Source organism: Cydia pomonella, chromosome 9, assembly GCF_033807575.1.
Source record: "Cydia pomonella isolate Wapato2018A chromosome 9, ilCydPomo1, whole genome shotgun sequence".
Classification (NCBI taxonomy): domain Eukaryota; kingdom Metazoa; phylum Arthropoda; class Insecta; order Lepidoptera; family Tortricidae; genus Cydia; species Cydia pomonella.
Window position 1 is genome coordinate 15915433 of NC_084711.1, and position 17959 is coordinate 15933391.

General features: G+C 38.1%; 1 protein-coding gene across 1 annotated transcript; it reads left to right on the forward strand.

The window, feature by feature from the left end:
• LOC133521497 (glyoxalase domain-containing protein 4) lies at positions 1-9741 on the forward strand. Its single transcript, XM_061856500.1, has 6 exons — positions 1-222; positions 767-816; positions 2096-2361; positions 6576-6731; positions 7734-7910; positions 8817-9741. Exons 1-6 carry the CDS (start codon positions 133-135, stop codon positions 8927-8929), a joined length of 852 nt encoding a protein of 283 aa, XP_061712484.1. The 5' UTR covers positions 1-132; the 3' UTR covers positions 8930-9741.
• Positions 9742-17959: the final 8218 nt, after the last annotated feature.

Genomic DNA, 17959 nt, shown 5'->3' on the forward strand with positions numbered 1-17959 from the left:
CTGTCATTCGGTTGTCATACGCCGCGTACTGTGGACGTGACCGAAATAATCTGTGATAAATATTATTAACGACTTTACGTCTAATATTTTATAAATTCTCACCAATTATTCTAAGACTTAATCTGCATCAAAATGGTGAGCGGTCGTGCGTTACATTTCGTGTTCAAAGTGGCTGACAGAACCCTCACAGCAAAATTCTACCGAGACATCTTGGGAATGAAGGTAAATTATTGAAAATATGTATTTGTACTGTATGTAACTTTTGTATGTATTTGTTGAGCATAGATAACTTAGTCTCGTTGTAGATATAAGTCCTTTATAATTGCTCCTGAGAAGCTTCAAGGTCGATGTAAACAACCAAGTACCGGTCATAACGCGGCGTATCTAATAACTAAACTTGGGTTTTTTACACGTACATTTACGTTTAAAATGCAATTTGATGTTACGCTGTGATACGCCAGCCCAAATTTCGATAGTTATGCTCCTGTGCTGTGTTTAAAACTTACAAAAAGGCAGTCAAATTTACTCAGTCACTAAGAGTCATTAGTGCTATCCATATATCCATTTTTCTTTTTTGTCGTGACATTTCTTTATTTATTAATTTTATTTTTTTTGTTTTAATGTTAAGTTGACGATCTTTTAGTGAAAGCCTTTGTTTTATCCTTTTGTGTAAAATACTGTGTCTTTTTCTTTAAGAAATAAATAAATCTAATCTAATCTAATCTAATCTATAAGTGTATTGCTAATTAAATGTGCTATGTTTTAGGTACTTCGCCATGAGGAATTCAGCGAAGGGTGTGAAGCGGCATGTAATGGGTAAGTCATTAAATAAAGTAGTTTAAACTACTTGCTTAAATTACTTTCTTTATCTTTTCTAATTTTAATATTTTACGGGAAAAGAAAAATACTAACTTAAATAGATGTCTTGTGACGATATGTTGTAAAATTTCTTTTTTCTTTCTTCCATTGATTTATCATGTTTGTATTTAAAACAATATTTCATCATGAATCAAATATATATTTATATCATAATTGTGAATAAAACATGCCAATTTTGATTTTGTCCAGCAGATATCCTGTTTAAACAGTATGAGGATTACTTTCATCAATTTGATTCAATTATTTTAAGATATTAAACCTATAATATCCTGTATATCAGATAGTAGTGATACTGATAAGCAATGATTTTAATCTACAGCGAACTTTGCACTAATTCAAGCCTAATTATTTATATTTTATAATCTCGATTTGAATCTTCTACTATCTTTGATTGAATATAGATTGCATCTGATAATACATATTATATTAATTGATAAGGTGTTTCTTGGTTGTATATCTTCTATTTCTATCTTTTCTATTGGTTATTGTTAAAATAGTTAATTTCATTATAAGGATAAACAGAGATGTTTGATATTAATCATACTAATGATGAATGGTACAGTGCCATCAGATATATAGGAGTGGCCAAGGTGTTCACAAATATCTGAACACGCCTCTATTGTCAAGGCGTTAGAATGCGTGTTCAGATATTTGTGAGCACCTCGGCCGCTCTGTTAAATCTGATGGAGACTACGTTTATTTAAGAAGCTAAGGATTTTCGTAGTTACACATTGCTTTTGTTTTTTAAATCCTTCAAAGAGAAAGAGCAAGTCTACAACTCCAGCATTGCATTTCAAGTGCATTGTACTTCACACATTCTTAGATTCCACAAGATAAATAATAATGTTTTAAAAAAAAAAAAATTACATGGGTGTTTCTGGTTATATACTTTTTATATTCGGCTACTTTGTCTGAAGTCTACCAATTACTGCAGTAACCAATCTTCTTCTGCAGTACTCATCTGCATAGAGAGAAAAACAAGACTGCGTCTACTTAGTGATAGGTTAAGGCTGTAGGTGGTTGGGCCTTTAGAGCATCTTGTTTATTGTAATGGCCTACCCTCCTTCATTCTTCAAAATCATCAACCTTTAATTGCACCAATGATCTCCACTCTGGACGCTTAGGCGATTGTGTTTTCCATTCAGAGGGTTCAATATTAAAGAGATGGCAGGCTAGCCTACTTACATAATTAACATAATAAATTTTTATTTCACAGACCATATGCAAACAGATGGAGCAAGACTATGGTGGGCTACGGCCCTGAAGACACACATTTTGTTGTTGAGCTTACATACAACTATGGTATCACACATTACGAGACCGGCAATGACTTCATTGGACTTACCATACAGTCTAGTGAGAGTCTACAGAGAGCTGCAGCCAATAATTGGCCAGTGAAGCAACAGAATGGGCTGAAGTACTTGGAAGCACCTGGTGGATACAAATTTTTCATTGTTGATAAGCCGGAACCTGTTGGGAAAGGTAATTTTACCATATTTTTATTTCACTTTACTATACGAATGCACTAATAGCTTATTTAAATAATTAATTTATTATTTGTGAAAAATATTTAAACACTCATAAAAATAATATAAAAAATTTTAGACTACTCTGTTAAACATTTGTTTTTAAATTAAAAATTGTTGCACAACATCTATATGAAAGTACTAATGTGGGACCACAGTTTCAGATCACAAGACGGCACAAATGTAATATTCTTGAGGATTTTGCCTACTGACTTCATTGATTTGAATCCTGTTTCTTTTTTTTACTTTCGCTCGATAAAAAAAAAAGTCACGAACATAAGTCTAATACGTACTTCAAAAAATTGTAAGAATTAGGCGGGTCTACACAGAGCGAGCATACGCGCGAGGCAATTTCTTCGCGCACAAAACGGCCAGTGTAGACGTGCCTCGGCCGAGGCGGCGCGTGCGATTGCCTCGCACGTATGTTCGCGCTGTGTTGACGCTGTGTTGTACAAGATCAGGAACCTACGGGGCCTTAATGCCAGAAGGCATACTTTACTTTATTAGATTGAGTTACTGGAGGATCATATGGTCACGTCTGAAAATATTGATACGGACGAAGTGGCAAAAAATATGTATACGCTACCCTAATATGTGGGCCATAAAGTTGTGTATATATGTATTTGGCATTTCGATCGTGTCGAGGTTTTCAGACGTGACTGTACAGGTAGAGTAAAATCAGACAGTGTTTATCCCTAGGCAACAAAGAATACAAAATAGCATCTTAAAAATAACTTATTTTCTTAAACAAAGGCGGTTCTTTTCTAGGTCAATGCTATTTAATATTACCTTGAAATTTTCATTATTTACAGTCCAGACCATGACAATTAGTTTTAATACATTAGTATCTATTTATGCTATTTCTTTACCCGCCGAAACATTTCAAGTTTCTTCAACTATAACAATGACTACTGATAAAAGCCATCTCATCAGAGATAAGTGATAAAAGATTGTATCAAGTGTGCATGTGTCTTGTCACGCTGTTAGACAGTGATAAGCATTTAGCTGACTTCTGTTAGATATCAGTTTTATCCTAGGATGTAGGACCTAGATAAAGTGAAATGTGAGTGCTGTCTGGGTAACTAAACAAACAAAAAATAAATAAATATTAGGGGGACGTCTTACACAGATCAACCTAGCCCCAAAATGAGCATAGCTTGTACTATGGGTACTAGGTGACAACATATTTTATACTTATATAGATAAATACATACTTGTATACTTAGGAAAACACCCATTACTCAGGAATAAACATCTGTGTTCATCGCACAAATAGATGCCCTTACCGGGATTCGAACCCAGGACCATCGGCTTCATAGGCAGAGTCACTACAGACTAGACCAGACCGTCAAATAATGCCAACTTCTACTCGTAACTTGGGGTGATATTGAAAACGGCTAATATAAGTACTTTAGCAACACTTTTACGCTAGGTATAGTCGTTAGTTTTTTGAAGCTGGCCCTTACGACTAACCCTTTGTTTATTGTAAGTAAAACCCCACGTGCCACCGCAAAAAATAAGGTTGGGTTATTGACCTATAATTCTAATTGGCACCTGAGCGCTGGCTAGACCAACGCCCAAATGACCAGTGTAATTGCGCTCTCCGATAACGCGTCTTTGTTACGCATCTCGCTGACACATTTTAGACTAATTGAACTGGTTCTGTAGCGTTGGACTCGCCGGCATTCAGTAACCATATAGGGACCACACAGCCTTGCAAGAAATATTTCCATTAGTTCATTTTGAATCTTATTTCAATTTCCATAGGAGTTGTAATTCAGGAACCTTACTTATTGCTTACTTGGAATATATGTAAGCGGATGAACCACATTAAACGAGTAATAAACTAGCTACAGAGCAGTACGGTTTTTGCTTTCCGACCCCGCGACATACCATCTGGCGACGAGGATCTGGCGCCACTTTTTCATATTTAACAGATTGAACACATATTCTTCTTCTTCTTCTTACTCGGGTTGTCCCGGCATATTGCCACGGCTCATGGGAGCCTGGGGTCTGCTTGACAACTAATCCCAAGATTTGGCGTAGGCACTAGTTTTTACGACATCGACTGCCATCTGACTTCCCAACCCAGAGGGTAAAACTAGGCCTTGTGGGGATTAGTCCGGTTTCCTCACGATTTTTTCCTTCACCGAACAGCGACTGGTAAATATCAAATGATATTTCGTACATAAGTTCCGAAGAACTCATTGGTACGAGCAGGGGTTTCAACCCGCGACCTCCGGATTGAACATATATCAGTAAAAGAATAAGGCCTAAAGTCAAATGGCGTTCTAAAAAGTTTTAATTATGTGTCGAAAAATGGCAGTAAACTTACGTCGCTCTAAAGTTTTCTTTGACAATACCCTCTATTTCAAATTCTCTTCGATAATATGTAGCTCAAAGAGCCACAAGTATTGTTTTCAGTGGACTATAAGAACTCTATAGTGTTAATTTTTGTGTGAAAAAGAGCCGCAATTGTACCTTCAAAGAACCGCATTCGGCTCGCGAGCTGCGGTTTGCCGACCCCTGCCACAGTAGGTACTCAAATAATACTAAAATCTTTTATTTAAATATATTTTATTTCAATTTTACATGAAAATGATTTATTTACATAAAATACATATATACAGAGATACTACAGCAACAACAAATACTAAAAATTAATAACTAGCTTAAATCTAAAATAGGCATTGTACCAAGGATGCTGGCGGCATTTCCTCGGTGTATCGCAATTCTGAAATGTGCGAGGAAGCTGCCAGCTTTTCGGTCACCACACCAGTTATGTCAACCAGACGCTTCGCGATTTCTGTAAAAAACTTTTGCGCGCTGGAACCCCATGGACCTAGAGTTTCAACGCCAAAAAGTACAAAATGGTACAGTCAGCGTCAAATACTTTGTAGCAACCAAAGTAGCCAAATAGTTCGGTACACCATATATTTAGTATGGTGTACCGAACTATTTGGCCACTTTGACTGCTACAGAGTATTTGACGCTGACTGTACCTACCTACCGCGGCTCTTATATTTATTACGTTTCAAAATTTCTGCGCTTTCCGCCGCTCCGCCCGCTTTTGCATTAGTCCGTTGAAGGTGGGACGGTGCCAGCATGTCTACGCAGGTAGCATCCCACATTGGTTCCATGGAGCTTGGGACGGATGTTAGCCGTCCCAAGCTCCATGGAACCAAGGACAGCTTCATAGAGGAAAAACGACAATGTGTCGTGATTAGCGCTGAATGGGTTAGACAATGTTTTTTTGGAAATATTTCACAACAAAGTACAATACAAGTTTACTCATGTGTCTGTAGGAATAAAACAAGTATTATGCAAATAAATAATAAAATTTCACGGTATTTGTCCATGATCCATTGAAAGATAAGTCTATCTTTCGTTTGTCATGCTGCTAAAATTGGTAATGCGTGATAATATTTACCGTTCAAGTTGACAGATAGATATTCTGATAATAAAATGCAAAAACTTTCCATTTTTGTTTATGTACCATCAGCTCAGCCGTAAAAGTGCATGGCGACTTTTTCAATAAATACATTAACAGTTTTGAATGATTCACGGTTATGGATATAAACCATGATTACCTTTTATATTGCTTTTGAGCTCCCGATATTTCGACGCAGTTACGTTCATCTTGTTCACGGGTAATTGGGGGTATTGGGAGCTCAAAAACCATATAAAAGGTAATCATGGTTTATATCCCGGTCGTTTAAGTCTAATGAATTTATTCATAATTTCTCCGTGCAATTTCGCAGCTTACTGTACAATCAAACACCTACTTCTTGGGTGGCAATCTACGAAATTGGTGGCTATTGTCTCTCTATCATTCTTCCATATTAGCGAGAAAGAGACAGATAGCGTTTCATTTCGTTTCTTCGCGAACGATTGTCATCTTGGCTAGGCCCCAAGTGCTCACGACCTTCCGGTGTGGGTTTAGTTTCGCAAACGTAGGCACAATGTTTTGAGTTTGGTCAGGTTAGGTTAGTAATACTTACCATACTGCATGTCTTCGTTAGCCATGTACCTATTCGTATAGCGCCATTTGTAATATCGTGACATTCATGCACGATAAAATAGCTAACAAATTTGCGAAATACACTTACACGATAGACCCTTGTTTACAAAAACAATTATCATAATTGTCTTATTTGCTTTCTCTTTCAGACCCAGTTCAAAAGGTGTCGCTGGCCTGTTCCAACCTGGCGAGGTCCATCGCCTACTGGAACGGCCTGTTGACGCTCAAAATCTTCGAGAAGAAAGACAAATCCGTGGTCGTGGGCTTCAGTGAGGACCAGGCCAAGCTTGAGCTTGTTGAAATTGGTAATTTGATATTTTTTTACCACATTGGTCCAAACAAACATGCAGCCCGCTTAATGACAGTTGGTTGTAACTTATGAACTTCTGCAATTCCAGGGTTGTCGCCGACTCTTAAAAATCTTTTCTCTTTATTTTTTCAAAACCTCATTATTATTTTTTTGCAATTACGATAACTTGATAATACTACTTTTTAACTTCCAGTATTTACCACATCTCACTTTTTATGAGACTTTCTGTTGTTTGTGTTATTTGTTTAACAACCTGTAGCTATTGAAACATTGGAAGTAATAGTGTTGCTACTATTGCTGAATAAAATATTAGGTACTAGTACAATAATATCCGCTAGAGTTAAAAAAAATACACAGAGCAACCTAGTCCTGCATAGTAGACTCAATAAAACTTGTGTTGTAAGTACTACAACAAGTACTTGGCTAAAGTGCCCATCACACGTGTCATAAACACTTGTTGTAAAAGTGAAGTTGTTTTAATACCTATTGTTCACGAACTTAGCGAACTATTATTATTAATTTATCCGTAATTCGATAAAAACAGTTATTTTAAGTAAAACAGGACTTAAACAAACAACAAACAAGTTATTTTACTTTCAGAAAATATTTTAATTTGTTTTTATTTCACGTAGAAATACTACTATATAAATTATAAACATAAATAAATGTCATATACTTACTAAGAAAAAGTGACCAAGGCCTCCAGTGACTTTTTCTAAGTATATAATATTTTAGTTTAAAACGGGACTTTCCCGCGTGCTTTCACTATATATGCCGTTTTAACACCTTGGTGGATACTAGACGCCTATAGGCGTAATCCCATTGTTCTTTCTATTAGGTCTAGAGTAGTAGCCATCAACCTGTTCAGAGAAAATACCTACAGTTAATCTCGTTGTATCAATATAAGAAAACAATGATCTTACAATTTCAACAAATGGAGTTCTTTGGTTATTTTTTCTTAACTTCAACTTATTTCATAGTTTAATTTATTTTACAGCGGAGCCCATAAATCGCGCGAAAGCCTACGGCCGTATCGCGTTTGCCTGTCCCTTCGACGAGCAGCCAATCATCGACAGCAAGATCCAGGCCGCCGACGAGAAGATCCTCACGCCCCTCATCTCGCTCGACACCCCCGGGAAGGCCACCGTGCGCGTCATCATCCTCGCTGACCCAGGTAACCTGATAATGGCACCCGAACACGATTTCAATGTAAATAGCTTTGGCGTTCGACTGTCGCTCTGACGAGCAATCATTGACGGTAAGATCCAGGCTGTCAACAAGAAGATTCCGGACTTCGAGAGTTACCCGGGAAGGCCACCGTTCGTGTCATCATCCTTTTTTTAACGTTGGGTAAATGCGTTTACCCATGCCACCTGATCCAGGGGAACCAGGAGGGATAACGGACTAACCAGTGGTAGGACTACCGTCTAAAACCACAAACGAATGCTGACTCTGCCTTGCAGTGGAGTGCCGCGGGGTTTCTAACAACATTCGACCGCGTTGATCGTGTCATCTTCTTAGCTGATCCAGGTAAGGACCTAATGTAGGCGACGGAACATTATTACATGGTAGAAAGCCGTTGCCTGGTCTACTAACAACCAATCATCGACAACAAGATCCAAGCCGCCAACGAGATCATCACCCCCCTCATCTCGCCCGACACTCCCGAGGAAACAACTGTGCTCGTCATTATCTTAGCTGACCCAGGATAAGCACCTGACATTCTCGCCTGATCATAGTCCAAGAACAGCCAAAACATAACTGAATGATATTTATTTTGTATCGCAACAATGACGCTCGTACACGATTACAGGGTAAAAAGCTATCGCGTTACCCGGCCCACTCGGCGGACAGTTAATTACAAGTATAGAAGGCAGATTAAGGTGTTTACTGAAAGAAGCGCTAACTATTTTTTTTTGTGAATTCGACAACCGTCGGACCTATCCTACCATTTAACCAAACAGAAAAAGGCTATTGCGATTAGGCTTTTGTCATGATTGTTAATTGACTGTTGTATAATTATAACCTAAGTTTTCCATCGGTATAGATATACAGTGGTAAATTATTATTGAATTTCCAGACGGCCATGAGATCTGCTTCGTCGACGACGAGAGTTTCCGCCAACTATCCCAGGTGGACCCGGCCAGCGACGCCGAGCTCGACAAATTCATCAAATCAGACAAGTCGCGCTAAGTAATTCCTTATCTATGCTACAAGTATGTTGATTAGATGTTATACATTCGTTCGAGTATTATTACTTTGTTGCTATATTTACTAATACTGAAGCCCATTTCATAAATGTTAAACAGTAGCACCCGCTTAATACGATCACGTTTAATACGATTAGAGACACGCCATTTTACACTGCTCCCTGCAACTTGTTTTCATAATTTTTTTACGGTTCACTTTTGTGCTTAAGATGTGTATTTGACGTGGTCCCTTTAGAATATTCTTAAGCGGGTTTACTGCTACTAACAGTACAACCGAGGTTATGTACTTAGTTCCATACCTGCTCATAGTTTGACATAATTATGCCAAAATTAAAAATATATTAGCTATTTAATGTTGGGTATGAATTGGTGCCAATGATGATGATGCTCATCGGTATCATTTTTGATACCATTGATGCCGATCGGTTGCTACCAAACATGCCAATTGCTGGATCCTCAAACTGTCATGTTTGGGTGAAATGGGTATTAGGTAACTGCTCAAACATTTTTGAATGTTCAAACCTAAGCATTGAGACTTGTTCTCGTATGTCTTAAATATTTAATTGTGTATAAGACCTTGTATATTTTGGTCCGCGAAAAACACTGTATTTTATCGAGCTTTTATATGTTGTATTTGTAAGTTGTGCTAACATCACAATTTAACATTAGCATTCCACAAATTATTAATTTACATAAATAACATACAATAATAATTATACTATTAAAATGTTATTGTTGTCTCTTGTTCTGTTTATTAAAGTGATATCTTTTAATATACAATTCAAATAAGTAGAACTCTGTTTTATTCTTTTGCCTTTTCAATTTAAATTTAAGTTCAAGAAGTTGTAATAAGCGAACTTTTTACAATATGTAGTATTAGTAGTAGTTGAGCTAAAATTGCATATATTATTGTAGAATTAAAAAGTAGTTAGTTGAATTATAAAAATAAAAACACTGGAAAATGATGTTTAGGCCTGATGTCAGCCAGCCAGCCAGCCTATGGAAGCCAGTGTTGTGTGGGGCATCATCCTGGCTAGAACTAGAACCAATTCTCCCGAAGCTCTTTAGCGTGAAAGTCAGAATGGCGGGTGTACCTAAATAAAAATATTTGAAAAGCATACCATATTTTTGTACCTAATTTGTACTATTTAGTACCTCCATTAAAAAAAAATGTACCTCACGGTACGTAAAGTTATCATCAAAAAACAGTACACCCGCCATCCTGATAGTCAGAATGGCGGGTGTACTTTATTACGCTATGTTTCCGTGGTTATTGATAAATTCTATAAAAGCCAAATAAATCCCAGCTTAACCCTCTAACCGCTAAAGATGCCTATGCTAGAAGCACATGCTTACACTTAGAAATAAACCTTACTACATTCCAGTATTTAGGGGTGTTAAGTATATAAAATAGTCGTAGAATTCAATCAGGCTAAGCGGTGTGTTGATCGTATTATGTAATGCAGACAATGTTTCTACGAGGAATCATTCATTGCGTGAGGCAATTTGGTTATCGTCTAGCAACAACAGAAATGGCGTAGCGGATTGTTCTTTTTTAATACTACGTCGGTGGCAAACAAGCATACAAATACAAATACAAATCTTTATTTATAACGCCAAAGTTACAAGTCACAAAATCAAAAGGTTTAACAATAATAATAGGTACAATAGTAAACCAAATTATTCATACAGATTATTATTCAATGCGATTATTACACTAAACATAAGTTAACACAGTGTGTAAGCACATTGAAACTTATGTGTACGGAAGTTTAAAAAACTCCTCGACACTGTACAAAGATAAAGTTAGTAGCCACTTTCGCAGTCTACGTTTAAATATATCGGTGGATGCTGCATCTCTAACCGCTGCGGGTAGTCTGTTATAAACGGACGGGCCCATAATGTACGGGGAACGCTCTGACTTTGAAAGCTTGTGTTTAGGAGTGACAAGTTGGTAATTAAATTAACATAAACATAAAAACATAACAATAAAAAAAACTACGAAGCGCATGACTCTTGTTCGTGCCGCGTTTTTTGAACAAATGTAAATTCAAGTGAGTGAAGATCGCCACCTGGTACACGTGTTCGCCCGGCAATGTCAAGACCCCTAGATTTTCGAAGAGGTTCCTGCATGAAGCGTCGATCGGTGCTTTAGCAATGGCACGTATTGCTTTCTTTTGTATTCTAAATGCACGCAGAAAATCGGCCGCACGGGCCCACACCTCGGCACCGTATGTGAGTAAACTATGCACTGTCGCGAAGTAGCAGGAGCGCACTACGTTAGATGACGCTGTGCTAGCTAGCCTAACCAGTGCGAAGCACGCGCGCCCTAGCTTCGAACTTAGCTCGTCAATGTGCCCGTCCCAGGTGAGAGAGCTATCTATTAGGAAGCCCAGCAGCTTTGTCGACCGAACATGATGTAATGCCGTGTCGCCAGCTTTCACATTGAAAGGTTTCTGAGCTTTGCCGTTCAACTCGAAAGTCATGTAGCAGGTCTTGTCTCTATTCAATGCGTGGCCGTTGAACGAAAACCACTCCTCGAGTTTACGAACTACTTTATTAATTTTGATCTCAAGCATCGCGTCCGAGGGAGCCTCAATTACCGCAGCCACGTCATCCGCGTACATATAAATTTCGGCACCTTTGATGGCCGCGGGAAGGTCGTTCAATAAAAGGCTAAAGAGCGTATTCGATAGACACGACCCCTGTGGTATCCCCAGGACATTCTCCAGTTCCCCGGAGGTGACACGTCCCGCCTCACCCACCACAACTTGGATCCTATTAGACATAAATGAGGAGAGCAAGGAGAGGACTGGACCCCGAATCCCGTGGAACTGGCATACGGCCCGCCTGATTGATTGATGAACTGTTAACTAAACTAATGCAATACATACAGCATAGATATAGCAAAAAAGATGTTATCATCGGTGGAGATTTTAATGTAAACATCTTACAAGAAACGAAATGCTCACTAACACTACTAAATTTAATGAAAACTTTCCACTTTCACCAAAACGTTAGAGAACCCACCAGAGTAACTAATACTAGGGTAACGGCGGCTATTAACGCGGGTATCAAAATCGACGTCTAACACCGCGGTGTTTACAAATACGCATTTTGCAAGCAAACAGATCTATTCTCTAAGAAATAAAGCATACCCAAAACAAGCTCATTCATTGGTCTATCGTGCCCATTAGTGTGCATTTGTGTGAGTGTAACAAAAAACTCGCAATTCGTCAGTTTGTGCGACGGCGGCGCAAGAACCGGTTGTTCCATACAGACGCGTGACACCACAGGTAAGTGCACTCCAATCTTACTTAGTGTTTTACGTAATAGTTATGGCAAATAAACTAGTGCAATGCCTTTTAAGAGGTTGTGTATTGGTTTCTAGACGATTTTGAATTACTTTTAACTTAGTTTTTGACCGGAAATTACGTTTAAAATTGAAAATAAAATACACCGGTGATAGGCGCCAATTACTTCTGTGGTAAGTAATTCCGTGGTATGCCACGGTAATAGAAAAAGTGGTAGTTTTGTTATTTACTCTTTAGTTTTGGTACAAATTATCATTTTTATAATTTATTTTATTTATTCCAATCTTGATCTATTCACGCTATTAAAGAGCTATTTCCGTGGTATGGAAAGTATTCAACTAACCCTTAATTTTTAACAAAAACTTCAGCACCGATTTCCTTGTTTCTATGGGAACCCTTAATCTGTCAACTTTTTTTTATTTTGAGTTAAAACCTAAAATTTACTTGCCAGTTATGTGATTTTGTCTTTACAAGAAGCTTGTAATATACGTGTTTGATTTGATTTGAAAAAAACATCTGTGTTTTATTCTTTTTATGGGTCGGAATTAGGTTTAATTAAACTCCAAATTAAGCCTATTACCGATGGTATGATCATATTACCCTCGGTAATAGAATGTATAGAAATCCATTACCGACCCACAGAAATATCGAATGGGTCGGTAATAGGCTCTTAAAGAGTTATCTATTACCGAGTGACTATTTGGTATTGTATTGAAATATCGCATTTAGGGTACCGCAAGTACAGATTTCGTTGATAAAATTTAGACTTCAGTTATCATTATCAGATTTAAATTCTTCTGTTTTCTGATTCAGTTATTACTCTGACAGACAAGGAAGGGTACCCAACTGCCGGACAATTCCGATTAGATTTTTTTTTTATATAATTTTATTTATACAGTAGTCCTAATCTCAGACATGATTTTTTTAGCTATAAGAATCAGCAATAAGAAAAGTACTGTGATTTGTTAGTTATAAACGGGTAAATTATAACACATAATATGTGAGAGACTTTATTTAACTTAATTACCTTATCAAAAATATTAGAATTTACAAATTTTCATGTTTTTATATATAGTCGAAATTTTATTAGGTGGACGTTTACTACGTTTATTTCACTGTGGTAAACTTTCATTCAGGTGGTAAACGTCCAGCTTATAAAATTTCGACTATAATTTACGCTGTGCCTTATGAGAAAATGTTACTTACTTGTTTTTTTTGTGCAGCTAATTATGTCAGTAAGACAAACTCTTATCAATCTTTATAGCATTTAAAAATTACTTTATTTAATAACAGGCAGGCCTATTTGTCATATACGTCCTTAGTAAAACTTTACTAACAATAATCTTTGTTGTTTTACATGTAAAACATTCAACTTATAACTTGTTATACAGGTACTCGTGGGTACTTGGTAAGTTAACTATTTAATAGTATTTGATTGTGCCAAAGTGTAATTATAATCTCTTCGAATATATCTCTTATTTTTAAACATACTCCTATAGTTTTATTTTTTATTTTTGTGTCATTATTAAACTTAATGACACAAAAATAATATACAGAACCCACGTCGTTATTATTGTTTTAACCCTCGGTATTAGGTTTCGAATTTTGAGTTTGGTTTCTGTTAACGAGTGCAGAAAAATCATGCCAATTGTACCCTCGGTAATGAAAGCTCCATTCGCGATAATAGAATCACAGCCTGTCCCTTGCCACGGTAATAGAAGATTTGGTCATTTTGGCTTCAAAAAATATTTTAATACATATAATAACCCAAAATGAATCCAAAAACGTGTGAAACGGAAAGTTCATTAAATGCTCTGATGAAAAAAAAATATTCCTGGCTGTTAGACAGCATTGATACCCTTAATTTTTGGATATCTTTTGAAAAGTTCTTTAACTACCACGGTAATAGGTGCCTTTACCCTAGCTCTACATGTATAGATCTTATTTTTAAAAAATTTCATCGCGAAAATTGCTATATTCAAGTACGCGATTATGGGCTATCAGATCACAAAGGTATATTAATTAACCTCCCGTCGGTTGCTTTCGACACAAATAGTACTTGGAATATTATGAAAAGGTTGTATAACGACAAAAATTGCTCAAATTTTAAAACAGAACTAATTAAAGTTAATTTTCAAAACATTATATCCCCAGCACAAACGGTAAATGATAACTATAATCAATTCTACAAAGTTATCAAAAAAATATTGAACCTATGTATACCTAAAATCAAAATTAAAATCAAAACAAAATCTAAAAAGGCATGGTTGACAAAAGGTATTAGACAATCGTGCAAACATAAAAGATTACTTAAAGTATTTATATCTCAAGCCAATAATGAAAACCTAAACAAACACTATAAGCAATATGAGAAAACATTTAAAAAAGCTGTGATAACCTCAAAAAGGCTGCACAATATAGAAATGATTAAAAAATCTGATAATATAATAAAAACAATGTGGTATGTAGTAAAAAATGAAACCAATAAATTAAATAAAAAAAATCGAATTAATATCAAATTAAAAACTCTAAACACAATCATAGATGAGCCAAAAGCAATCGCTAACACGTTCAATAGCTTTTTCTTGTCAGTCGGAAATCAAACGTTACCCTCGACGAGTAGACCAGTAATATCAACAACTAAAAACTCAATGTACTTACGACCAGTATCAGAACTCGAAGTTAAAAATATAATAAAAAACTTAAAAAACAAACGAAGCTATGGATACGATGAAATGCCACCTTATTTAATTAGACAATGCGCAGATATACTGTCAGGACCGTTAGCGCTACTAATTAATCAATCCTTCGCGGAAGGTATTTTTCCTGACGCATTAAAAATATCAGTAATAAAACCCATCCACAAAAAGGGTAATAAAAGCGACTGCGATAATTATCGACCAATAGCGCTCTTATCGACCTTTTCAAAAATATTTGAAACCGCGATGTCGAGGCGACTCTACTCATTTTGCGAAAAATTTGGCATCTTTAACGATGCCCAATACGGCTTCCGAGAGAAGAGATCCACAACCCTAGCAGTGTACAAGTTTGTTCGGGAAGTACTAAACATAATTAATGAAAGAAAATACGCTATAGGCGTTTTACTAGATATGAGCAAGGCTTACGACCGAGTTAGGTATAATATACTATTAAAAAAACTAAAAGATATAGGTATAAGAGGAAATGCTCATGACTGGTTTTGTTCATACCTCACAAACCGCGTCCAGTATGTCGAAATAGAACATCACAATTACAACACTGATACAATACAAAATGTCCAATCACAAATAACAAAAGTAAACCAATCGATACCCCAGGGAAGTGTCCTTGGATGTATTTTATTTCTTATCTACATAAATGATTTACCCAATATAATAAATAGCCCATGTACCTTGTTTGCTGACGATATTTCTTTTGTTATATCGTGCGAAAACGAACAAACCCTGAACAGCGATTTAAACTCTACATTAGAAGAAGTTGTAACATGGCTTAGTGACCACAACTTACAAGTAAACTTCGAAAAAACGAAAATTATACAATTTAAACCCTTCCAAAAGCGAACATTAAACATCAATTACTCTTACAACAATAATAAAATAGAATCAATAAGTTCAACTGTATTTTTGGGTATTAACATTGACTCAGCCCTTAACTGGAAAGATCACATAAATAAAATAAGTGGCAAATTAAGTAGCTTCATTTATGCACTATATCATCTAAAAAAGTGTACTGACATAAAAATAGCCACAAATGCATACTACGCCTATGCTCACTCTTGGTTACAATACGGAATTATACTGTGGGGAAATAGTCCAAGTGTGAACAATCTTTTTATATTACAAAAACACTGTATTAGAATCCTTGTAAATATTCATCCACTGGAAAGCTGCAAACCATACTTCGTAAAACTAAGAATCCTGACCCTAATCTCCATGTATATACTGGAAGTGTGTCTATTCGTAAAGAATAATGGAAATCTCTTTCCTCAATACTCGCGAGCGGCCCACCTACGACCTAAAACTAGACTAGCCACACCAAACTCTACGCTACAGATGATCCACAAAGGCCCTTTTGGCATGGCCATAAAAATATATAATAAAATCCCAAATGAAATTAAAGAAATAAATAATTTTAGTAACTTTAAAAATTCATTAAAAACTTATCTAGTAAAAAAAACGTACTACACATTAAATGATTTTTTTAACGATAATATGGACGAATAACGTCACCGGCACAAATAAGACATACAAATATATATAATATATCATACACCAGCCCTTTCTAATTGGCTTATGCCCATGATGCATGTTATTTCATAAGTTAGTTTTAAGAATATTGCTATACCCTTACAGGGTTCATGTGGAACTGTATTAAATAGTTTTAAAGAACTGTACACTAACATGAGTGCAATAAACAATTCTGATTCTGATTCTGATTCTGATGGTAAGCAGTCTCCGTAGCCTATGTACGCCCGCAACTCCAGAGGAGTTACATGCGCGTTGCCGACCCTACCACCCCTCCCTCCCCTCCTTTTTTTTTTTTTTTTTTTTTGATTTTTTTTGTGATGACCCAGGGGGAATCCGTTATGGATCCCACCGGCCCGGGAGAAGCCGAGTAGGTATGTCCGACTCCCACGGACTAAACCCCCTGGGGTGTTCCGGCGCTCGCTTTGTTGACGGGGTTTCGGGAACACGGTTGCAGGCCACCGATACCCTGCCGGCGTTGCCCTTGCGGGACCATCTTTTCGGGCTGCTCGAGCAGCCTACTTCGCTGAAGGCACCTCGGAACACGCGAGGGCCTTCCAGCTCGGACCCTCTTCAGGTGGGTGATGGAACTCCCGACCCATCACCCGTAGGGTCCCATTAGGGTGGCAGCATTCGGGCCGCAAAGGCTCTTCGCCGCCTGCCCGGCCTCCTGCGGCGCTGAGGGAGCGAGCTCGCATCATCCTCGCGCATTCGCTCTGCCGCCTCCTTCTGCGTCATGACGGTGACACTGAAGGAGGTCACTGCCGCCCATGCCTCCTCACTGTCCACCATGCGGCGGATTAGCGCCGGCAGTGAGAGGTCGCCTCCTATAGCCGTGGACAGGACAGCGCGAGGCTCCGCCCACGCAGGGCACTCTTCGCGCGTGTGCTTGGCCGTATCCACGGCTCCTCCTCCACAGTGGTGACACGCCGTTGTCGGCTCTCTTCCCACCCTCTCACACAAGTACCAGCCGAAGCAGCCGTGCCCCGTCAGGAGCTGTGTGAGATGGAAGGAGGGTGCGCCATGTTTGCGTTCGACCCATTCCTTCAGAACGGGCTGAATAGCAGCCACCAGGTCCCGGCTAGCTCCCGGGATCTCTAAACGCTCCGACCACTTTTCGAAGAGCACTTCTCGCGCCTCTTCCCGCCACTGGCGAACTTCTCGAGGGGCGGGCCAGTTTTCCTCCCTCCTAGCAGCCTGCACCCGCCAATAGACAACGGACTGCACCTTGGCTTCAAGGTCCCATGGCGGGCTTCCAGCCAGCAGGCCGGCTGCCACATGCGAGTTGTCACGGTACCCTCGAGCAACCCTGAGGGCTATAGGCCGCTGCGGTCGACGCAATAGGGCCGCACTTTTAGACCTCAGGGTATCCGCCCATATTGGCGCCCCGTAAAGCGCCATTGAGCGCAAGACACTCATATAGAGCCGCCTGCAGGCCCCTCCTGGTCCGCCCAG